The sequence below is a fragment of the Chelonoidis abingdonii genome, chromosome 2, assembly GCF_003597395.2.
Source record: "Chelonoidis abingdonii isolate Lonesome George chromosome 2, CheloAbing_2.0, whole genome shotgun sequence".
Classification (NCBI taxonomy): domain Eukaryota; kingdom Metazoa; phylum Chordata; order Testudines; family Testudinidae; genus Chelonoidis; species Chelonoidis abingdonii.
In genome coordinates, this window is record NC_133770.1 from 217,888,953 (window position 1) to 217,904,049 (window position 15,097).

Consider the following 15,097-nt stretch of genomic DNA (forward strand, 5'->3'; position numbering starts at 1 on the left):
TGCAGTCTTATAATGCAAAACTATTCCATGGATTTATACTTTTCTGAAGTGGTAATTCATTTCCTAACTGTAAGACAGACAACTAGTTTGCTGAGTAGTAACAACAGCATTTGGTACAGAACATAGATTAGCAGTAGTAACTCTGCCAAAATGGTCCAGAGAAGCTAGAAGACAAAACTGCAAGGATTCCAAGCTCCTTATACACGAGCTACAGAACAACAGTGTTGAATACTGAGGGATAGTTCAGTGGTTTGAGCATTAGACTACTAAACCCAGGGTTATGAGTTCAATCCTTGAAGGGGCCATGTTAGGGAACTGAGATAAAAATCTGTCTGGGGATTGGTTTGAGCAGAGGGCTGGACTCAATGACCTCCTGAGTTCCCTTCTAACTCTGATATTCTATAACACAGGGCCCTATGCTAAAGTTATTCACACACAAAGGCTGGCAAACTACATGAATCTGGGGAATAGAGGGGTGGCTGTTTGCTTCTCAGCAGCAGTGATTAGCCTTCAATATCTGTAGCTATCAGGAAACCCACAGACCATGTACTTCTGCATTGCTTCTTAGACTCACTGGTTACATGCCTGCAAAGAGCGGCTACCCCGAATCACACCTCAGAGTGTGATTCTATCTGAGTCAGTGTTATTTGACAACAGGTAGAGGGGCAGTGATGCTGCCTCAATCCCATCCCTTCGAGGTGTAAGGGAAAGCAAAAAGCATACTGTGGAGCTCCCTTTTCCTCATTCTGTACCTACCGTGAAGATAAACAGATTTGTATTTTACTCCACTCAAATTTCTTGGAGGGTTTCAGGACTGTGAAGATGGTAGCGTCTTGTATCTTAAAAAAACTGAATCCAGGAAGAAGAGTCTCTTGTTTAGGGAAGATGGGGGGGAGTTTAACAGTGTGTTAAATTATAATTGTTTGGGTTAGGATTGATACCTTTATGGTAGTTCACTTGTCCATCGCTCACTCAATGATCTGCATGATTTGGATTTAAATGAAACTTAAAAAAGGGCTGCTCTGGCATGGACGTTAGGCTTTACAGTCAACTTCAGGGGGAAGTTCCCATTGCCACTAGTAGGTACACTTGTGAGAGGCATAGATGCTGGAACTAAGGATGCTGCCGCACCCCCTGGCTTCAAGTGGTTTCTGTTATATACACGGTTTACAGTCTAGTTCAATGGCTCTCAGCACCCCTAGTGAGGGGTGGGGTAAACTCATGAGTGGTGCCCATTGGCAGAATGGCATAGGGAGAGCTGCAAAGGCATGCGCTAGGAAAAACCAAAAACCTTCAGTCTGTAAAGCAGTGAATTCTTCCTCTTTCACCAGCAGTAAAATCATTTAAAAAATGAAATTAAAAAAAGCAATGAAAAGTGAAAGCTGCAATGCAGAGAAAAAAAAGGCTGAACTTCCCCGCTACACAGCTCTGGGGGCTCAGCTGCTGCAGCCTGAGACACTATGTCTCATACGAGGGAAACAGAGGATTCTGCACAAGGACTTGGAACTATTAATAGCTCTTCTGCTAGCTGTGCAGCTGGAAAGCACTCATGTGCTAGGTGCACCAATGCAGTGAAGAGAGGGAGTGTTGGGAGAAGGACATGAGAAAATGCAAAGAGTGAGGAAGGAAACTCAGAAAAGCTCCAGGCACAAACTCCCTCCTACCCTGTACGTGGGACTCCTGCCCTATCCCCCTCCAAAAAACCTCCAACCCAGCCTGTTCACTGGAGTCCACAGAATTAATATTTTGAGGAAGTTTGCAGAGAGGGCGGCATTTCGGGTGTGTGGAAGGGAGCTGGTAAATGCACATTCTCTTGCGCATTACAGAATGAAAATGCTTAAAAACCACTATATATGTACAATGGCAATTTTGTACTTGTTAAGCGGTCCAGTGGGATTCTGGAAGGAGAAGGTGGGTGAGGTAATATCTTGTATTAGACCAACTTGCGTTGGGGAGAGAGACAAGCTTTGGCAGGACACAGCGCTCATCTTCAGGTCCCTCTGAATCTGTGCAGTTAACGGCCCCTCTGTACGGATCCCTTTGCAGGACTAGGTCCTAAATCCCCCTGCTTATCCTCCCAAGCTGGTGGTGGATCACTGCGGGCTCAGGCCACCCGTGTCGCCCAGCTGGCGGCGGCTCTGCGCTTTGCTGCGGGCACAGTTCGCTACCGCTCCACGCAGCCGCTGGCTGCACCCCAGGCTGAGAACTGGCTGCGGGAGCTGGACCCAGCTCCCTACCGCTGTTCCTGGCGGCGATGCTGCCCTCACCGCCCTTCTCCCCGGCTTGGCCCCTCTCGGCGCTCGTGAGCCCGGCGCGCGCCCAGCGGCAGCCGCCGCGCGACCCCTCCAGCCCCGTTCCACCCCAGGCCCGGCAGCTGCAGCAGCAGAAGCGGACGGGCGACAAGGGCAACAGCTTCGCCGCCCACGCGCAGGTCTACCGCGCATGCGCATTATCAAAGCCTTTGCTGTAGAGTAGGGGGCGCGTGAGCAGGCTCGGCACCGCAGCCAGGGAGCGGCCCAGGCTCCTCCTCCTCCTCCCCTCCGGTACGCGGCGCCGCCGGCCGGCTCCCCTCCCGCCTCAGGTGACAGGAGCCCGGGGAGCCGGCTTGGTCTCGCTGCCATGGCCGGGTCGCAGCAGCCGCTAGAGGAGGAGGAGTCGCCGCTGCCTATCGAGGACGCGGAGCTGGCGCTGGCCGGGATCAACATGCTGCTGAACAACGGCTTCCGCGAGTCCGACCAGCTCTTCAGGAAATACCGGTACCAGCCCCCGCCGGGCGTCCCTGCACCTGTCCCCCCGCAGAGCCGGGCTCCAAGGGCAGGGGCTGCTCCCGCCCTCCCCCGCCGGGTACCGCCTCCCGCTGGACCGAGCCGCCCCGGCACTGACCCGGCGCAGCACCTCGGCTACCCCCACCGACACCTGCCCCGGCTCATCTCCCCCTTCAGGGCGGCGCGGCGCGGCGTGGCGTGGCGCTCTCCGCCTCCCCCGGTGCGTGTGCGAAGCCCGCTCCGTTCTTCCCACGCAGCGTGGACGGCCGCTCGCTGCGCGCCCCGCCGGAGCGGGAGAGACGGACATCCATCCACATGGCGGGTGTCGGGCTACCAGAGCACTTCCTCGTGCAAACGGTTACGGCAGGAGGTGGTTTTGTGATGCCGTCAGGCTTTTCTCTCAGTTCCCTAGGGCAGATTAACCACTTAGCGCTACATTTTGTTCCCCGAATTACTCTGCAAGAAAAACACTGCCTGCCTCTGACTCTTAAACAGGTCCCAGCATTGCATGAGAAGTGAGATTCACAGATTTCTGTTAATAAATCTTAACTCTAGGGAAACATTTCAATATGTGATATTTTCAAACTGTTAGCCTGTATCGCAGGACTTGACAGAGGCGAACCACCATTTTTTTTAAATATAAAAACCAGGAGAATTGACCTTTCCTTGATGGGCACTTGTAAATCTCACCGTTACTGATGAGTAGCTAGGCATGTGCACAGAAGAATAAACAATAGGATTTGCTTAATATACTTGTCTTCCAATGAAAACATCCTGAAGATTTTTAGTTTTTAAGCTTATATGTGAGGGAGTGAGTTGGACTGAGACACTAGATAGGGACAGGAGGTAACTTGACTGCTACTGTGATGAAGCCATAAAATAACTAGACAATCTGTACCATGTGTTGTATCTAGATAAAGAAAGAAGTTGCTTTCTAGAAATTACTTGAATATAGTTAAGTATCAGAGGGGTAGTCGTGTTAGTCTGGATCTGTAAAAGCAGCAGAGAATCCTGTGGCACCTTATAGACTAACAGACATTTTGGAGCATGAGCTTTTGTGGGTGAATACCCACTTCGTCAGATGCATGTAGGCTACATGCATCTGACGAAGTGGGTATTCACCCACGAAAGCTCATGCTCCAAAACATCTGTAAGTCTATAAGGTGCCACAGGATTCTCTGCTGCTTTGAATATAGTAGTGACAGTAGATATTAATCTATGACTACAGTAATTTTAAGATAGTTAAGTTTCCTGCATAGTTGAGAAGAATTAACTCTTTTCATAATGGCTGGAGCTCTGGCATTATAGTTGTTTTCTAAATTTATATGCACCACAGTGCTATTGTCTGTGCAGCAGAATATTCATTTTAAGACCTAAATTGAGTTAAAAACAAGTCTGTGTTGGTGGTATTGCAAGTACTTCATAGGCTTCCTTATTTTTTTCATTTATAAAAATTAAATTTGATACAAATACAACTATTTTTGGTGGAGAGGGAAGTGATGACTGAAGAACTAAAAAAAACTTTTATTTTATGTATTAATAATTGCATGTTCAGCAGATTGTTCATCTTGTTATAGGGAACCGTTTGTTTCTGAAATCTTTCATAAAATCTGTTGATTTAGTTTTCTCATTATTCTAAATTGATTATTACAATGTAAATATCAAAGGGAAAATCAAGTTACACAGACTATTTTAGTAAACTGTATTTGCCTGAATCAAAGTTTCAGTCTTGTTCACATTATGAACCCATATTCAGTGACTGAAATATGTCAGATGTCTCAATCAGTTTCCCTTTGGGCTTAAAATTTGGTGCCTCATGATTTCATGCCATGGTTAATTTTGACACTTGAGGACTAATTGTGAACAGCTGCTCAAATCTGATTTACCTGAAAATGGATTGTAAGTGGTGTTATGATTCATAGGTTAAGAATCACTGGCCTAGTTGCAACTTTAACTGCAAAAGTCCAGTTCTTTTGAAATACTTTGTTCCTAAATAATTTAAGTGATCAGAACTTCATGTAGAAATGAAAATGGGAGAAAATGTCCAAGGCTGACTGTTCAACCATAAACTGTAGATTTCCAGCCTAGAAATAAGATAGTTTAGGCATAAGATATAATTTGTGTTTTAACTTTTCAGACTGTTTTCCTGCCAGTTTTCCCTTTTTTTGTATGTTTGTGTCAGATACGTTCTTGCTAACCAGAACCGAAGAAACATCATTAACTTCCAAGTAGCTATCGGTCATTTAGCAATATATTTTTATCCTTTTGTGCTTGAAAGTAAAGTCTTAGAAACAGCTCCTAATTGGAAGTGCTCTTCCAAAGAACAGCTTCTTGCCCGGCTTTGAGAGACCTGCAGTTTGTCACATTTAGAGACAGATGTTAATCTTATTAACATTAGTGACACTCAGAAAGTTGTTTGGAAGAATGTGCATTTAGCATATTAATTTGTGCATGTTTCTTCAAATATAGATTTTACCTATGGTAGAAATTGTTTTATAGCCCTCTTCATCCAGCTAGTTTAAGCTTTTGAAACAGACCTATGTCATTTTTAAATAGCTTCTGAAAATGGACTGATTTCAGAAAGAGTGAAGCAGAAATCAGTAAAAGGAACAGGAGTACTTGTGGCACCTTAGAGACTAACACATTTATTTGAGCATAAGCTTTCATGGGCTACAGCCCACTTCATCGGATGCATGCAGTGGAAGATATATATACACACAGAGAACATGAAACAATGGGTGTTACCATACACACTCTAACGAGAGTGATCAATTAAGGTGAGCTATTACCAGGAGAGAAAAAAACTTTTTTAGTGGTGATCAAAATGGTCCATTTGCAGCAGTTGACAAGAAGTTGTGAGGAACAGTGTGTGTGTGTGTGGGGAGGGGAAATAAACATGGAGAAATAGTTTTACTTTGTGTAATGACCCATCTATTCCCAGTCTTTATTTAAGCCTAATTTAATGATGTCCATTTTGCAAATTAATTCCAATTCAGCAGTCTCTCGTTGGAGTCTGTTTCTGAATTTTTTGTTGTTGTATTATTGCGACTTCTAGGTCTGTAATCAAGTGACCAGGGAGATTGAAGTGTTCTCTGACTGGTTTTTTAATGTTATAATTCTTGACGTCTGATTTGTGTCCATTTATTCTTTTACGTAGAGACTGTCTGATTTGGCCAGTGTGCATGGCAGAGGGACATTGCTGGCACATGATGGCATATATCACATTGGTAGATGTGCCGGTGACGGAGCCTCTGATAGTGTGGCTGATGTGATTAGGTCCTATGATGGTGTCCCCTGAATAGATATGTACACAGAGTTGGCAACGGGCTTTGTTGCAAGGATAGGTTCCTGGGTTAGTGTTTTTGTTGTGTGGTCTATGGTTGCTGGTGAGAATTTGCTTCAGGTTAGGGGACTGTCTGTAAGCAAGGACTGGCCTGTCTCCCAAGATCTGTGAGAGTGATAGATCGTCCTTCAGGATAGGTTGTAGATCCTTGATGCGCTGGAGAGGTTTTAGGTGGGGCTGAAGGTGACGGCTAGTGACGTTCTGTTACTTTCTTTGTTGGGCCTATCCTGTAGTAGGTAACTTCTGGGTACTCTTCTGGCTCTGTCAATCTGTTTCTTAACTTCGGCAGGTGGGCATTGTAGTTGTAAGAACGCTTGATAGAGATCTTGTAGGTGTTTGTCCCTCTCTGAGGGGTTGGAGGAAATGTGATTTTATCATAGAGCTTTGTTGTAGACAATGGATCCTATGGTGTTGTCTGGATGAAAGCTGGAAGCATGTAGGTAAGTATAGCTTGTCCGAGACCAATGCAGGTTCGAGTAAGTTTTTGATCGAGTGAGGAAAATCAAAACGTGACAGATTGAAAGTTCAGAACCATGTGGCCATTTATTGATGGGGGATGAGTTGCAACTTGGGCTGGGGAGGAGCGCTTTTACCAATTAACAATACTATTAGAACGAGACTATTTACACAACTTGAAACAACCTATTTACAACCAACAGCAGGAAACCAAATGATGTGTGATTAACTGCTCACCAGAAATTAGAGCAGATACACCAAACTGAGTAAACTATATACATTAACCAAATATTGTAAAGTACAACAATTAACCACACTAGCAATCAATACAACAATTTAACTTTCATATACTGTATACATAACTTGGTACCAAGTAAAAGAGGGGAAGAAGGAAGAAGCTGAGTAGACAGAGTATTTACAGCAATTAGAATGCATATACCACACTCCAGGCGCAGCTGACCAGCAGTACAGACACCAAGGGCATGACGAATTGGCGGGAAATAATCCGTAATGACACGACCTGAGCCAGCTAAATCCGCAGGAGACCCCTCTGGCTGAAAGGGTGATCAGGCCTTCCAGCTAACATGCGGATACCCCTGCAGATTTTGGCACGAGACATGGTTTTATTCGAAGGCTCTTACTCGTTTCAGCATCTGATTGGTCCCTAGCTCCTTCGCCTTCCAGGTTCAGAGCTGGAGCCCTCCACGTAAACAGGATCTGCACACGGCACACTACTCTTATGCACACGGCACGCTGGTATTTTTGCACAAGGCACTAGCCTGACCCCAAGGTGACCAGGCAAAAAGAGCGGGAAAATGCACACGGCACTATAATGTAGCACACTGCACTACGGTGTTGCACACTGTACCAATGTAACCTTTTGACCGACAATTGGCCAAATAGACGCTGTGTTTGAGCATAGGCTTTAGGGCTGCGACATAGCTGTCAGTAGGTTTCTAGTATAGGGTGGTGGTTATGTGACCATTGCTTATTAGTACTGTAGTGTCCAGGAAGTGGATCTCTTGTGTGGACTGGTCCAGGCTGAGGTTGATGGTGGGGTGGAAATCGTTGAAATCATGGTAGAATTCCTCAAGGGCTTTTTTTCCATGAGTCCAGATAATGAAGATGTCATCAGTGTAGCGCAAGTAGAGCAGGGGTATTAGGGGACAAGAGCTGAGGAAGCATTGTTCTAAGTCAGCCATAAAAACGTTGGCATGCTGTGGGGCCATGCGGGTAACCATAGCAGTGCCGCTGATTTGAAGGTATGTGTTTGTTCCCAAATGTGAAATAATTATGGGTGAGGACAAAGTTCTGCCACCAAGTTTGCTGTGACATTATCGGGGATACTGTTCCTGATAGCTTGTAGTCCATCTTTGGGTGGAATGTTGGTGTAGAGGGCTTCTACATCCATAGTGGCTAGGATGATGTTTTTAGGCAGATCACCAATGGATTGTAGTTTCCTCAGAAAGTCAGTGGTGTCTCAAAGATAGATAGGAGCGCTGGTAGCGTAGGGCCTGAGGAGAGAGTCTACCCAGCCAGACAGTCCTGTTGTCAGGATGCCAATGCCTGAGATGATGGGTCATCCAGGATTTCCAGGTTTATGGATTTTGGGTAGCAGATGGAATGCGCTAGCATGCGGTTCTAGGGGTGTGTCTGTCTGTGTGGATTTGCTCTTGTGCTTTTTCAGGAAGTTTCTTGAGCAGATGGTGTAGTTTCTTTTGGTAACCCTCAGTGGGATCAGAGGGTAATGACTTGTAGAATGTGGTGTTGGAGAGCTGCCTAGCAGCCTCTTGTTCATATTCTGACCTATTCATGATGATAGCTCCGCCTTTTTGATTATGATAGAGTTGTTTAAGATCCCATGAAGCATATTAATTCAGGTCTGTAATCATAAATTCATAATCAATTTATGGGAACATGGTGACAGTCTGGATGTGCCACTGAGTACTGATCATCCCAAATCTGTCTGAAGTTTTCTTGCTCCCTCTGTCCTACCTACAGCACATGTGGCCCTCTTCCCCCCTTCCTTGCATCTCCCCCTACCCCCCAAACACGCATGAGCTTTTAATACCACATATATTTGAAAACTGACCATAATTCAGTTCTTAAGGAAGGAAAATTGGATTGGGAATGAATTCCTAACTGGGCCTCCCTGCATGTTACCCAGTAATACAGTGTTGGCTCTCAGTGGATATTCACTTTAACTCAGTGGCTCTCAACCTTTCCCGACTACTGTACCCCTGTCAGGAGTCTGATTTGTTCTTGCATACTCCCCCAAGTTTCACCTCACTTAAAAATTGTTTGCTTATAAAATCAGACATAAAAATACAAATGTGTCACAGCACATCATTACTGAAAAATTGCTTACTTTTTGCCATATAATTATAAAATAAGTTAGTTGAAATAAAATATTGTACTTACGTTTAAGTGTCTAGTGTATATACAGCAGTATAAAGTAGTAATTGTCTATATGAAATTTTAGTTTGTACTGACTTTGTGAGTGCTTTTTAAGTAGCCTATTGTAAAATTAAACAAATATCTAGATCAGTTGATGTACCCTCTGGAAGACCTGATTACCCTCAAGGGGTGGCTCTGGTAGAGAACCACTGAACTGACTCATAAGAGAGCTAATTTTTCCTCAGTCTTATGAACAGAAATTTAAGCAAGAAAGTAATAACTTTTTTGTCTTTGCGTAAGCAGCCTATATAAATAGATATCTACTTGTAGACCAAACTAACTAGGCAGTTGAACTAATCTATCACATGTCAAGTCATGCAAATAATTGCAACTGGAATGACTGCTTTTGTAAACTGTTTGACATCTTGTTGGGACAAAATGTATGACTTGCCATATGTTAAAGCACACCTGACAGAGGATGATCATCGAGGCTTGAAAAATGAGTTTGATGTTAGTGAACAGGCAGCTTTCCTGGATGAATATTACCAACTTCTGTAGGGACTTTTTTTTTTTAAATAAAAACTTAAATTCTAGCCATCATGGTTGTCCTGACAACCTTCTAAACAACCATGAACCAAATATAAACTGATTAAATGTTGTCTTAACTCTGCAGACAGACAGCTTCAGTGCCTCTCTGGGGTACTTGTACTATAGAATCTCAGAGTTACAAATACTAGAATTACAAACTGACCAGTCAACCATGGACCTCATTTGGAACCGGAAGTATGTAATCAGGCAGCAGCAGAGATTAAATAAATAAAACACATTACAGTACTATGTTAAACGTAAACTACTGAAAAAAGGGAAAGCAGCATTTTTTCCCTGCAAATACAGCTTTAAAACCTTACTTAGTCAATGTTCAATTGTAAACTTTTGAAAGAACAACCATAATGTTTTTTTCAGAGTTACGAACAACCTCCATTCCTGAGGTGTTTGTAACTCTGAGGTTCTACTATATCTTTGTCAGGTTGTCAGAGAATAAAAACTCACTGGAGTTTTGTCAGATTTCACTGATGCTGTTCAGAGTTTTTTAGCAACACTGAAAATAATACAAACAGGTTAATTTTATTCTTGTGCTTGTGAAAGCTACAATGGAAATAGACCTGGAAATCGAGTTGTTGAAAAAGGGTTCCAGAATCAAAAGCGATGGGAGGAGAGTGTCTGTAAGTCTATCTGCTGCCGCAAGATTGGTACTCTGAGAGTGATCTTTTCCTCTTCTGCTAGCCACAGCAGAGAGAGTAAGGCCAGGTCTACACTGCGACTTTAAATCGGTTTAATGGCCGATGTACCGATTTAATGCTGTATCCGTTCACATGACGTCGTCATTAATATCGACTTTAACGGCTCCTTAAATCGATTTCGGAACTCCTCCCAAACGAGAGGAGTAGCGCTAAAAAAGAAGAGATTTATCCGGAGGTCGCTTCCATGGCCTGTCAACTTCTGGGCTTGGTCGCTTGGAAGAGTGCAGGGAAACATTCTAATTCTTGGGTCTCAAAAAAGATCCGGCTGTTGGGTTTTACGGACTGCTGGGTGCTATCACCACGGTATTCTTCATCCTCATCCTCTCCAATCTTCCCCCTCGGCGTACATCCTCAAAACACTTGATCATTCAATCCCTAAGTCTGAATCCAGACAGGGTGGCACTGGTAGCGCTGGAAGCCCAAAAATTGCATGTACCTCAACATAAAAGCCGGCATTGTTTCGGCTCAGAGCCGACCTCCGTTTGCTTCTCTGGCTTCTGGTAGCCCTGTCTAAGCTCTTCAACTTTCACATCGGCACTGCAATGGAGTCCCGTGCTATGTACCCTTTTCAGCCATAAGACCTGGTTGAAATTTCTTCAAAACTTTCATTTCGTGCTTTTGGAACGCAGTGCTGTGAGCACTGAGTTCCTCACCCCAGAATAGCGATACAGATCCAGATACCTCCTGTGTCTCCAAAGCTGGCGCTCTTCTTCGATATCAGGAGACTGCATTGTCAGTGCATATGAGCTCTGGTGCAACCTGTGTGTGTGCTGACCCTCATGGGTGGACCAATCAGCGAAATGGAATCTCAAGTCGCAGGGGATTCAGGCTTTTTCCCTGTTAACCTGCCATGCATCACAGTGAGTGTCCGATGCGATCAATGAAGTCCCTCTACAATGGTTCTGAACCCACATTGGGAGTGGCTCACTTAGGGGCAAGTCAATCGCTCCCTTCCTTTCTAAAAATTGAGTACATCCGCCTGGACCTGTCATAGCCCCGGCTGCCTGCCTCCAAGTGCCCCCCACCCCGGTTTATGTCACGAATAAAGTCATGTTTCTATTCTGTATTCCTCAACGTACTGCATGAACATAAATGTGAGGGGGGGGGGGGCCTTGCCCACGGTAGGCTGCGGAGGGTTGGAGAGAAGTGAAGCAATGAGTGTGGTTCTTTGCGGAGAAACCCCCTGTAACACCACGGAGCCAGCTACCCTCTAATACACTTGACTCTCTTTCCAGAGGGGTAAGACGTTTAGTCTGGAACTGTAAAAAGCAGCAGAGAGAATCCTGTGCACCCTTATAGACTAACAGACGTCTGTTACCATTATGAGATCCACAGGATTCTCGCTGCTTTGACTCTTCTTGTAGCAGGACTGACCTCTATTTAGAAACCATAAAGGGAGGGATTGACTCAGTGGCCAGTGAGACTCAAACTCCCAAAGTCCTGGCTTTGTTGCGCCCCCGGGCTGATTTTAGCCAAGGGGCACTCCCATGATAGCAGCGACAGTTCAGAGAAAGAAGATAACCGTCATGTCATTGCAGTTTTCTCTGGCAGTAGACGGTTACCACGGGAACAGTGAACTGGTAGACCATCTCGCTGATCATTGCAGAAAGCAATTGAAAATGCTGGGTGTAGCGCTCCGATATCGCCTCTGTCCCACGGCAATCTAGTAACACAAATGGTGACTGGGGAAAAAAACAAAAAAGCGGACGGTCTCTAGGGCTGCCGCTAGTGTTTCTGGCAAGGGCAATCAGGAGAAAAAGGTGCGAAAGGACTGTCTGCTGATGTTTCCCGGACAGGATGACTTGTATCGACATTACCCAGAATCCACCCGCGACCATTAACATTAGCACAGGGGCGGGATCATGGAGGAACGGAGGGGTGCTGAGGACTCCCGCTATCCACAGTCCTCAGCAGTCTCTTAAAACTTTCATTCTTGGATGACCGCCCAATGTCTGAGTCTACAACACGGCGTCTTTTTAATGGTTCACTGGAACAGCTCATAATTCCCTTCCCCCACCCCGGCAACGAAGAAATGAAAAGTTAAATAAAAGCAATCCTTGAAACTTACAATGTCACCCTCTTGTACTGAATCTGCTGATAGAGGCGATGCTGCTGCACTAAGAAAAAAAGGCAATTAAGAGCTTTGGCACAGTGGCAGTATCATAACAATGAAGTTAACGAGGTGTATTATTGCTGTTGAAAAACCGCTCCAATCTCACCCTTCCTGGGAGATGGTACAGGTACTACTGTAGACAGCAGAAAAACTGTACCCTCTCATCACTTTTTGTTACACCATCAGTTAAATGGGACAGAACGGATTAATAACCCTGTAAAATGTTTGACAAAGCAAAGTGGGATTGGACTCCTGGGACTGAATGCAATCCTGCCCTTTCGGTTAAATAAAAATAGAGTCAGTCCAGACAAGAAAAGAGGAATAACAGTGCATTTAATCAGTGTAATCGACAGCAAACAGCTGCTCCCCGCATCAGTATTCAACAGAGGGAAAGCCGCTGCAAGTAACTGCACCATTTGCTTTTCCCACCTATCTTGCGAACAGCAGAAAGTGACCGCCCCCCACCCCCTGTTGGCCAAGATGTTATGACAGATGCATGAAGAAGAGATCAGCAGACTAGTTAGTGAGATAACAAATGAGGGGGATGCAGACTCCATGGGTAGACAGTCCATGCAGTCAGAATCTTTCTTTAACACAAGAGAGGAAGGGGCTGATGAAAACCAAAGCCCCCAGGGGATAAGATGAAGACAGTTACAAAAGCCCGTCCTGTACCATCTCCACCGTCAGAAAAAAGGGAGTCATTCCCCATTTTCACACCAGGAGACCCCCGGCCAGAACTCAAGCCAGGAGCCACTCACTGGCGACCGCACCCCTGGGGAGGGCAAGAGGAGCGGATACTGCCTTCAACCGCAGCAGCCATCGTGTCTGCCAGCAGCAATCATTACACAGAGGGTGACATTTTCCAGTAGTCAAAGGAATTTATTATTACTTTCCCCTTTCACGTGCCTGGGGGGGGGGGGGGGGGAAGAGACTGACGACTGTTCCGTGAACAAACGCAAGAACAACCGTGTATAAGCTACAGACATTGGCGCTCAGCCCCCAAGAATGCAATATTTCAGAGACCGCTGTGGAACTGGTAGCTGTATCCGAATACCTCCTCCCCTCCCCCCCATGAGCATCCGTTTGAAGTCCTCTGGCCTTCCCGTATGCGGTTTTTTTCACGCAACCGCTGTGTATCTGGAGTTTTTTTTTTCAAACCTTAAGCATTTCCTGTTCTTTAACAGAAGCCGATAAAACAGAATTTGTCCCTCACCAAATACAGCCGATCCAGAAATAGTATCCACTAAAGGTTTTCCAAAATGCAGGAGCTACTTTTGCATTTGAAACTGCATCGGCACCGTGGGTGATCAAGCCTGGACACGGTGAAAGCAGGATGTCCATTGTAAAAAGGTCTCGGGGCTTTTTCCTGTACCAGCAACTCCGCATCCGAGTTTCGGATTGCGGAACCAGAGCGGTCAGTGTGCACTGTCCTGCCTAGAAAAGGGCAAGGTGTAACAGAGACCAGTAATATCAGAGAGCACAGCTTGCTCCGGGTCATCATTCACCAGGGGTTCCCCCTGCAAAGAAGCGCACACGTGCCTTTCCTCCTCCTCACCTTCCTGGGCTAACTACCGTGTCAGTGCCCCCTCCCCCGTTTGTGGTTCCATGAAGGTTGTAAAGGAAATACAAGAAAAAGAAACAGAAGACTTGTTAGTGAGATACAAGAGGTCGGGGGGGAGGCACTGGAGGCAGCCTCCCAGGGCTAAGACAAGTCCATGGCCAGGATGGGAACTCTATTTTTAGAACCAATAAGGAGGAATTGAACTTTCGTGCCAAGCAAGTCAATCCCAGTTTTGCTTTTCAAAAATTCAGCCACCCAGTTTCGATGATGTAAAGCTGTTATTAGCCGTTCTGTCCTATCTACGCGAGTAAGCAGGAATAATTGCCTCTCGTTGAAAGCAATTATCAGGCAATAGCTTCTTCTGGAATGGTGCAGCGTCTGCAGCACTGTCTACCACAAAAGAGGAAGAAGAATGGATGAAGGAAGCGGATACTGCTTTCCACTGCTGGTAGCATCCGTCTACCAGCAGCATTCAGTACATCTAGGGTGAAACCATAGAAAAGTAAGTCAAGGAAATGGAATTTCCTTTTCCCTTTTTTTTCCACTGTGTGGGGGGGGGGGGGGAAGAAACTGAGGAGCTGTTCCCCTGAACCACAATCCAAGACCAACGTTTTTGAACCTACCAGAACATTTGAGCTCAGCCAAGAATGCCAAAATAATTTCAGAGCTGCTGGGACTGTGGGAATAATGCTGGAGTCCTCAGTACCCCCTGCCCGGTCCCTCCAATGAAAGCGTCCATTGAAGTCTCCTGGCGTCCCGTTACGCTGTCACGCCAGCGCGTGTAAAAATCCTGGAGTTTAATTCAAACGCTTTTGGCATTTCGTGGTTCTGTTAACGGAGCTGATACAACAGATTTGTCCCTCCCCATACAGCGATCAGACCTAGTAATCTCCCAGAACGGTCTATGCTGGAGCTCTTTTCCGATTTCAGACTGCACGCCAGCCCATGCTGATCAAGGTAGCTTCCACGCTGGGGCAAGCAGGGAAATGTAATTCAAAAGTTCGCTGTGGCCTTTTCCTGTTTACCTCCCCGCGCATCCGAAGTTCAGATTGCTGTCGCAGAGCGGTCAGATGCGGCACTCTGGGATGCCCCGCCCGGAGGGCCCAATAACGTCACAATTTCCCGTCCACACGAACCCTAACGAGTTATTCCACTATCGAA

The 15,097-nt window shown here is 45.7% G+C and overlaps 1 protein-coding gene across 3 annotated transcripts in view; it reads left to right on the plus strand.

Annotated features, from left to right (window-relative positions):
* Window positions 1–2,566: 2,566 nt before the first annotated feature.
* TTC39C (tetratricopeptide repeat domain 39C) overlaps window positions 2,567–15,097 on the plus strand; it is a 76,457-nt gene continuing 63,926 nt past the window's right edge. For all 3 annotated transcript variants that reach the window (XM_075062969.1, XM_075062970.1, XM_075062971.1), the window contains exon 1: window positions 2,567–2,756. In XM_075062969.1, coding sequence (XP_074919070.1) covers window positions 2,620–2,756 — 137 coding nt within the window. In that variant the 5' untranslated portion in view covers window positions 2,567–2,619. The remainder of the gene's footprint in view (window positions 2,757–15,097) is intronic.